Genomic DNA, 9,263 nt, shown 5'->3' on the forward strand with positions numbered 1-9,263 from the left:
ATGGCTTCGAAGGTGCCACTGCTGACCTGCCCCCGAAAACGCATTAGACTTGTGTGTTTAGGTGTTCGAAATGGTTAAGCACAATCAGGGATGGTGGATGGTGGATGGTGGCTGGGGGTTCTGATGAGGCTCTGATTTTCCGAGACGCCAACTTCACATTACCGAAGTAAATAGGTTTTGTGGTGCTGGCATTCTAGGTTAAACGATATTTTGTACCGTGACATGTTTGCCCGTCGCCGTAGTCGCTGATTTTGATCCATGCGCCCATGATTGATGACACTTAATTGATGAACATCCTCCTGCCCTCCTGCCTTCGGGGGGCGCAATGCTTTGGGCAAATATTTGCCATGTCTGGCTTAAAGTGGCCCAAAAGCAGCTTAAAGGCCCGTCCAGCTGTTGACAGCGGACCCGTACAGCCAGCCGGAATCCAGAGTCCTGAGTCCAGAATCCAGAATCCAGAGTCCAGAATCCAGGAGTCTACGGTCACGGACATAAACTCGATGTGGCCGCCAGGACATTTTCCAGGTCACAGGTGCTTTTGTTGTCCGCATTAGATTTGCCTTTCCGTTCTACTACACGCACACAAATCTCTGGGCCTCCGTGCATTGGTCTTTTTGTTTGGCTGCCCTGTCCATTTGGCTGTAAAATTTATTTCATTTGTCCAACAACCCGACCCCGCAAAAGGCATGACGCTGACAGTTTTATGGCAAAGTTAAGCCGATATCAACGGCAGGACATATGACCCGACCCCATTCGCAGGCGGCCATATCACCCGCTGGCCGCTCCATAAAAGTGTAAAATTTAAAGCCTTTTTTGCCATACCTTGGCTCACACACACACAACAAGTGGGCGGCATTTAGGTTTCCACAAAAACCCTTTCAATGGATTCACTCATGGCGGAAGCAGATAGCAATTGTTCAGTAATGCGAGCATTAACCAGTAAGAATTGCACGGTCGAGTGCCCCGACTGCGAGATATCCGATTTTGATTTACATTGTTGCGCCCTTAAAGATACAAATTAATTAGCCTGTTCCGGAACAAGCAAATTAATTTGAATGTTCGAATATGCCCCACCGTATTCTTCATCGAAAAGCTCTGCTGATCCCATTTTATACAAAAAAATATAGTTTATGGATACATATGCACGCAGCAGACATAGGTACTTATAAAATTTGGAAAGGGCGGTATTACAAAATATGAAACAGAAATCACGGGCTCATTATAGAAAAGTTTCCAGAGTCCGTCTACAAGTAAATGGTCTCGTTCTCGCAGAACTCCCGAAACCAACTGTAGCGGCTTAGCTTCCCGTGGATGAATCTGCCCAGGACAAAGAGAGGTATGGGCATGTAGGTGCCCTTGTTAGCACCTTGGTTCAGGTCGTGGGTCAGCTTGACGTCGATCATGATGGTGGCGTGGAGCAGGTAGAGTATTCCGCAGGCGAGCGAGGAGATGGACTGTCCACGCAGGTAGAAGAAGAACGGGTGCATCGGTCGCTCCTCCAAAAGTTGGTGGACATGCTTTTCATCCACTTCCCTCTCCATGAAGAACACGTAGAACTGCCGCTCCGCGTCATACATTGTGGTCAAGGATATGAGGATGAAGGCGATGGCGGCCAACGAGGACTTCCAGATCTCCGTGATGACGGTGGACTTGTTGCCGGTGCATATACTGACGCTCTGCAAGAGTGTCACCACCATAAAGAAGTAGAAGGTCGTGAGGTAGAAGTAGTGGATGGCCACCTCATCCCATTCGAACATATGCACTTCGATGACCTGAAAGCCAGATATGTGATATCCCATGCAGAACATGTTGAAGATGGTTTCCAGTGTATAGAACACAAAGAGCACGGGTCGCAGGGCTTCGGGCTGGTGATGCACTATCACGGTGCTCCCTTGCGTTGTGACACCCGGTCCATACACCCAAGTAAAAAGCGACTCCGCTCCAGACATTATAAAACTAAACCAAATAATTTACAAAGCCGACAGTATTTGCACGGAAATATGTACCTCTACATATTTTGAATCTTTATAATTTGAACAGTGTCTCTAGACGAAAAAAGGGTTCATATATAGCTAGTTGACTAGTAGCAGCAAATTTGGGAATCCCCACTAGATTTCAATGGTATTGTTGCCACAAAACTCCTTGAACCACTCGTACTTATACATCTTTCTGTGGAAAGCGCGACCCAGGACAAAGAGGGGAATGGGCAGGTGTTGTGGTCCATTGACAACCAGCCTGGAGGTCAACCTGACGTCAAACAATATTACTGCGTGGAGCATGTAGATCAGTCCACAGGACAACGAGGAAATGGACTGACCCTTCTTGTACCGGAAGGTCGGGTGAACGGGCGGCAGTTCTTTGTGCTCACCCTGGGCCAGCTCGCTGGGTCTCACGAAGAACACAGAGAACTGCCGCTCCACGTCCCACATGGTGAGCAAGGATATCAGGATGAAGGCGCACGCTGCCACCGAGGCCTTGCAGATCTCCACCAGGACATTGGGCACGCGTCCCGTGCAAATGGCGATGCTCTGGAAGAAATTCATCACCATGAACACGTGGAAGACGATCAGGCACAGGTGGTGGATCTCATGCCCTCTCCACTCGAGGGGCTGGAACCCAGTGATGTGGTATCCAATGCAGATAATGTTTAAGATCGTTTCCAAGGTGTAGAACAGGAAGAGCATCGGGCGTATTGCTACAGGCTTGATGAACAGAAAATCGGTGGTGGAATGTACATATAGTTTATTCATGTCGATTGGGTACCTGAATTTTGTGTGAACTACTTTCGAAAGGAAGTATTTTATGGCAAATGTGAAATTGAAGACCTTGAAGTATGTGGCACAAGGGTCTTTGGGAAAATATAAATCATGTTTACGTAGGTACGGCGCTTAATGACTTTAAAGAACGGTTTTAGAAAAGTGTCGTTCCTATGTCATATCTTATCGTACCAGCGTGCGAACAACATACAACATATGTGCATGAATGTTATTTTTAATCGATGTAGATAATTATATATCTGCCAAAGAGGTAGCTTTGAGCTCTGGCATGCTTTTGCAACCATCTTACTGTCTTACCCCAGTTACTCACCCACTGCCCACATGGTAGTGCCGGTGGTCAGTGATCTGGGCGAGCACGTTCTTTGATGACGCGGCTCTTTTTAAGTGGCGAGCACGTAGTGCCAACTCAATGTTTTTGTTCCGGTGCTCTCGGGTTAATTAAATCGCTGCGTGCCGCTATCAATGCGCCGCTTATCAGCAGTCGAAAGAATCGCTATTAACGGAATATGGTGAGCATTTATCTCGGCCCGATGTTAACTTGCCAGCTCCGACTATTTTGGCTCTGGCAGTTGGCTCCGGCACGTAGACCCACTTAGAACTGCGACCAGAAAGGTAGCCCACGATGCGCTCTTCCAAGTGGCTGCTTCCGGTAAGGGCGCTGCTCGCCTACCAGGTGCTGCTCCTTCTGCTCCGCCGGGTGGAAGGCGAGGAGAGCCACTGCACCTCGGTGGCAGGAATGGTGAAGCTGCTCGACTTGGAGGCGCGGCTGATCGACAACCTGGAGGATTACGCAGCCGAGCTGGAGAAGAAACTGGAGACCGTAAGAAGGTACAAGCTTGTCTCGGATATTTTCAGATTTAAGATAACTACTGACTTGACAGAAATGTTGCTATGACGAGGCACAAACCAATTTTTCTAATTTTCTAACTAATTTCTTTCTAGGAGCATAAATAGCCTGCGTTTGGAGAATGACAGAGCCCGCGGCTCCACGGAGGAGTACCTATCCAATCCCCTGAACGCCTTCTCCCTCATTCGGCGCATGAATCGCGACTGGATTATTTGGCAACTCTACATGGACGATCCCGTGGGTATTGCCCAGGTGGAGAGGATCCAGGAGTTAAGGGAGCACATGCCCACCCACACGGATGTGGAGGAGGCTGTGACCGCCTTGGATCGCATTCAAAGCACCTATGGCCTAAATGTGTCGGATATTGCCCAGGGACTCCTCAATGGCAAACAGTACAAGTAAGCTGGAGCTAATTGAACATTCAGTCGGTTAGTGAATAACCCATAATGTTTACAGTGTGAGTCTCACCGTCTTGGATACCTATGCCATGGCCCAAATCCTATTCGACCAGAAAAACTATTTGGCAGCTGCTAGCTGGATCTATCAGTCCGCTGTTCTGATGGAGGTTTATACCCTGGCTGCTCCCCTTCAGATTTCCAAAAATGAAGTGCGAATGGTCTACACTGAAACCCTGTTAAAACTGAGTAAGTAGTTCTGGACTTCGAGAGCAGGCGCCTTACCATATAAAACTCAAACAGACCAGAACGCCGATGCCCTGAAAGTAGTCAACATTGCGCTGGCTGATAACCCGCAAGATATTAAACTGCTGCTGAAGAAGTCGGAAATCGAAACGATGATAAGGACGGGCACCAACAATGCGGCTGCGGCAAAGGTACGTACAGGTGTTGGCAGGTTGATAAGGTCAATGAGATAGGGCTAAAATAAACCTTACTCGAAATGAAAACAATATAGGGCCAGGCCAAAGGAGGGACGACTGCCTACCAGATGGGCTGCCGAGGTCAGTTCCCGCCGTCCGCGGATGGCAAGCTTTACTGTCTGTACAACAGGACCACCTCGGCCTTCCTGATGCTCGCTCCGCTCAAGATGGAACTGGTGGGCCTGGACCCCTACATGGTGCTCTACCACGACGTGCTCTCCGCCAAGGAAATCAAGGAACTCCAAGGTATGGCCACTCCGGGTCTGACAAGAGCCACTGTCTTCCAGGCCTCGTCCGGTCGCAACGAGGTGGTGAAGACCAGGACCTCCAAAGTGGCCTGGTTCCCCGACAGCTATAACCCCCTCACTGTTCGTCTCAACGCCCGCATCGCCGATATGACCGGGTTTAATCTCTATGGCTCCGAGATGCTGCAGCTGATGAACTACGGGTTGGGAGGCCACTACGACCAGCACTACGACTTCTTCAACACGATCGTAAGTAACTGGGCTCAACAAGACGCTTTACCATCATCGGTTTTAATTCTGCTTCAAGAACTCCAACCTGACTGCCATGAGTGGCGATCGCATTGCGACAGTGCTCTTCTACGTAAGTAACTGAAATGTAAAGCATATTAAGTGGCATTTATTACTGCTTTTGATTATCTCCAGCTGACGGATGTAGAGCAAGGCGGAGCCACCGTATTTCCCAACATTCGAAAGGCCGTCTTTCCCCAACGCGGATCCGTCATAATGTGGTACAATCTCCAGGACAACGGTCAAACCGACAACAAAACTCTTCATGCCGCTTGCCCCGTTATAGTGGGCTCCAAATGGGGTATGCTCAACGCGTTACCAACTTTCCCCTCTGATCTGTATTTCTTACTCCATCCTTTGTAGTGTGCAACAAGTGGATTCGGGAGCGCGAGCAGATATTCAGCAGACCTTGCCTCAAAAAACCAATATGATTCTCAGCGAAACTATTTGCAGACAGTGATACTATACGACCCCTATGAAACTCAATAAAGTCAACTTAATATCGATAATGCTGTCAATTAACTCACTTTCCCAGCGATAAGAAGAATTGTACATCATGTCTCAACATTTCAAAGTGCTATAATTAGTGGTGTTTACACCCAAAGTCGTTCATCAAAATCGAGAATTGGAAATATCGTTTGATAGTGGTGAACCAGCCATTATTTGACAGCTTGCATTATAAGCTCAAGATAAGAAAACGGCTTTTCTATTTCTATATTCATGAAAATAAATACGCATTCGCAGATGTTCTCGGCATCTGAGTAGATCTAGCAACAACATTCGTGACAATAAAATTTCATATATTCTGGAACTTTATATTCAAGAAAGGATTATGGCTTCAATGACCTCAAAGTGGAGGCAATTTCACGGATGTATCCTGATCCTGCTGCAAATACTCGCTTCCATTTGGGGCAATAGCTTCAATGCCACCATTTCTTGAACTGGGGAAAAGCTGATCGACAACCTTGAAGACTATGCCCATGTTCTGGAGCAAAAGCTGCAGGTCCTGCGAAGGTGATGAGTTCATGAAGTAAAAAATTGTAAATCATTTAACTTTTCTTCTCTAGTTACATTCCAGTTCTCAGGCAGAGAAGGAGAAGGAACGGGAAGATGCTATACTCTATATAGGACTGTATAGGTCTATATTTTTAGCGCATATTTGGAACATAATAATAATGCATCAACGATAACTACAATTTATACAAGAAATAGCACAGTTTGCCCGTATAATAAAGGCGCAGTAAAAAAGATTACAAGCTTTTTAAAAAAGATTTATTTAGTAGGCTTGGATAAACGTCAAACTAAAACTCACAGTTACGGCAATACATGGCATCAAAGAACAAACAATGGATTTGATACCAGGATGTCTCCTGGTGATGCTGTTGCTCAGCACCTTGGTGCTCGGGCACCGTCCGCTTGAAAGGAGTCACTCCTTGTCAGTGGTGACAATGGTGCCACTTCTGGAACTGGAAAGGAAGCTGATTGATAACCTCGAGAACTATACAAAGGCCCTGGAGCAGAAGCTGGAGATAATTCGCAGGTAGATCTGGCAAGTCACCAATCCAAACGTTTTGGCTAACACATATCCCAAGTCAAATCACAGTGATGCGTGCAGAAAACGAGAAAGGAGGGCGGAATGCTATACCCTATCTGTCCAATCCTCTGAATGGCTTTTCACTCATCAGACGATTGCACGTGGATTGGATCAAGTGGGGAAAGTACATGGAGCAGCCAGTGGGAATCTCCCAAATAAAAGCATTTGGCAGCTGGAAGAATGAGCTGCCCACTCAACTTGACTTATGGGATGCATGTGCCGGCATAGTACGAATTCAGAGTCTCTACAACCTGAAAATTGCTGATTTTATTGATGGCTGTATTCATGGAAAGCAGTACAAGTGGGTACCATTCAAAACGCTTATTAATACATGTTTTCAAATAGCTTGGCTCCCTCTCAAGTGTCAGCATGAGCGCTGCAGACATGTTTTCAGTAGGTCATCACCTTGCCATGAAAAATGTATCATCAGGAGCTGTTCAATGGCTGCAGGAAGTGCCTCAGCGCCTGCAAAAGGAACTTCCAAGTATCCCGCGGCACCTGCTAATCGCAGAAGTGGATGTTCTAAGATTACTTGCCGAGGCTCACTTCAAAGAAAGTTAGTTGTCGCAGTTTTAGTTATACCAAACCTAACCGTAGTTGTTTAGAAAACTATTCAAAAGCCTTGCCTCTGCTGCACAATTGCTTGAAGCTGCAGCCCCACGATGCGCGTGTTCTTCGACTGTGGAAAAGTACAAAGGACCTCATTGAGAATGAACCAAACCCAACCCCTCAGGAAAATAAGGAGCAGAAAGTTCCAATCGTAAATACATTCAAAACAAGCTGCAACGGACTTCTTGAGAAGCCCACAAGACTGCACTGTTTCTATAACTTTACCACGACTCCATTCCTTCGCTTAGCTCCACTTAAAACTGAGCAAATCGGATTGAAACCATATGTGGTTCTATACCACGAAGTGCTCTCTGCTCGAGAAATATCAATGTTGATGGGCAAGGCTGCTCAAAATATGAAAAACACCAGAGTCCAAAGTGAAAAAGCAGTCAACACGAACAGGGAAAGAACTGCCAAGGGCTATTGGCTCAAAAAGGAGAGTAACGAGATGACCAGGAGAATTACTAGGCGTATTGTGGACATGACCGGTTTTGACTTGGCTGACTCTGAAGATTTTCAGGTATATGCCTAGGGAACAAGACATTTTATCATTAAGACTTGTTCATGTTGCAGGTGATTAATTACGGCATAGGTGGACACTACTCTTTGCACTTTGATTACTTTGGTTTTGCGTCTAGTAATTACACTGGTGAAAGAAGTCACCACTCCATCGTCTTGGGCGATCGTATTGCTACTGTGCTGTTTTATGTGAGTACTTACAAGGATTGATGAATGACCTGATTAATAAGAGTGCGCTCCACTTTCCAGCTGACTGATGTCGAACAAGGAGGAGCCACCGTCTTTGGAAATGTGGGATATTCCGTGTATCCCCAGGCTGGAACCGCCATCTTCTGGTACAATTTGGATACGGATGGAAATGGAGATCCCCTCACAAGACACGCATCCTGTCCAGTGGTTGTGGGTTCCAAATGGGGTGAGCTGATGGTGTTAGTCGTTAACCCGAATTCAAAACCCTCTAACTCCAACTCCCACGACAGTGATGACCGAGTGGATACACGAAGCCCGGCAGATCTTCATCAGACCCTGCCTGCCCCCAGCGAAGGGAACCTCTACGAAATCATAGACAAACAAATTTCCGGCATAATCACTCTGCACACTTAACAAAAACCCACGGCGCTCAGCCTGAATGCCTTTTTAAAATGCCAACACGGAAAAATAAAGTGCTGAGTGGTTGATAGTCCCTGAAAGTCGAGGGGGTAAGGAAGGGCATCTGCTCCAGCACCAAGGTAAAACCAAAGGCCACCGCAGCCGCATTTTAGCATACTCCTAGGTGACCCCCATCCCGCGATCCCATCCCATCCTGATTCCCGGCTGTTGGTGGCGTCTAGTGTCTGACACCGCGTACGTGATGTGCAACTTAATGTTTCAATTAGAGGTGAAGTGGCGCCCGAGCAGGGGCTATCGTTATCGTTTCACTGCACTGCAAGAAAATACAAATTAGAATGATGTCCTTGAATAACAATAAATTCATGATAACAATGCATTTTCGGTAGTGAACAGAATCGCAGCTAGGGAGTACCCGGCGCGGATAGTCTGAAATGAGTTTTAACAAAGGGAATTTTTTCGCTCAGTGCTACTGCTGCTTTGCGTGTGGATGTGGCTGTGTTTGCCAAGCTGGGATATTCGTATCTCTATCAGTCTGTGCACTTATCTGCTTTTAAAAACTTTTAATAATGAACTCTCGCCCACCGCCAAGCGACGTGTTGGTGTCAGACCTTTGGCCCCGACCCCTGACCCCTGAACCCTGAACCATCTGACTCGGCAGTTTTGCTAGTTAGAACCCACTTCAAAATTACCTTTTGTTTGAGTTGTTTTCATGTAAGACATATAGTCTCTATTAACATAGGATTTTCGCCGGGGGAAAACTCATATCCAATATACTGGAAAACATCTTTAAGCAAAACCTTGAGGAAATCAGTTGAAGTTGCCCGTTCTACGCGTCCAACACCTTTTAATAAAACGCAAAGTCGATAAATAAAAAATTGCCAACATATGCGATAAAGTC

General features: G+C 46.6%; 4 protein-coding genes across 4 annotated transcripts; 2 read left to right on the top strand and 2 right to left on the bottom strand.

The window, feature by feature from the left end:
* Positions 1-1,117: 1,117 nt before the first annotated feature.
* Positions 1,118-1,975, bottom strand: LOC6555154. Its single transcript, XM_001981129.3, has one exon. It carries the CDS (start codon positions 1,947-1,949, stop codon positions 1,245-1,247), a length of 705 nt encoding a protein of 234 aa, XP_001981165.2. The 5' UTR covers positions 1,950-1,975; the 3' UTR covers positions 1,118-1,244.
* A 122-nt stretch (positions 1,976-2,097) lies between these two features.
* LOC26526835 lies at positions 2,098-2,879 on the bottom strand. Its single transcript, XM_015153925.2, has one exon. It carries the CDS (start codon positions 2,748-2,750, stop codon positions 2,109-2,111), a length of 642 nt encoding a protein of 213 aa, XP_015009411.1. The 5' UTR covers positions 2,751-2,879; the 3' UTR covers positions 2,098-2,108.
* A 464-nt stretch (positions 2,880-3,343) lies between these two features.
* LOC6555155 (prolyl 4-hydroxylase subunit alpha-2) lies at positions 3,344-5,772 on the top strand. The gene is made up of 8 exons (XM_026983041.1): positions 3,344-3,605; positions 3,720-4,022; positions 4,081-4,268; positions 4,323-4,456; positions 4,537-4,995; positions 5,054-5,107; positions 5,170-5,335; positions 5,398-5,772. The coding sequence occupies exons 1-8, from the start codon at positions 3,400-3,402 to the stop codon at positions 5,463-5,465; spliced, it is 1,578 nt and encodes a 525-aa protein (XP_026838842.1). The 5' UTR covers positions 3,344-3,399; the 3' UTR covers positions 5,466-5,772.
* Positions 5,773-6,343: 571 nt separating this feature from the next.
* LOC6555156 (prolyl 4-hydroxylase subunit alpha-1) lies at positions 6,344-8,435 on the top strand. Its single transcript, XM_001981131.3, has 7 exons — positions 6,344-6,574; positions 6,627-6,929; positions 6,991-7,184; positions 7,234-7,757; positions 7,811-7,945; positions 8,006-8,171; positions 8,236-8,435. Exons 1-7 carry the CDS (start codon positions 6,381-6,383, stop codon positions 8,319-8,321), a joined length of 1,602 nt encoding a protein of 533 aa, XP_001981167.1. The 5' UTR covers positions 6,344-6,380; the 3' UTR covers positions 8,322-8,435.
* The last annotated feature ends 828 nt before the right edge of the window (positions 8,436-9,263 follow it).

Source organism: Drosophila erecta, unplaced genomic scaffold (assembly GCF_003286155.1).
Source record: "Drosophila erecta strain 14021-0224.00,06,07 unplaced genomic scaffold, DereRS2 tig00000000-arrow-pilon, whole genome shotgun sequence".
Classification (NCBI taxonomy): Eukaryota; Metazoa; Arthropoda; class Insecta; order Diptera; family Drosophilidae; genus Drosophila; species Drosophila erecta.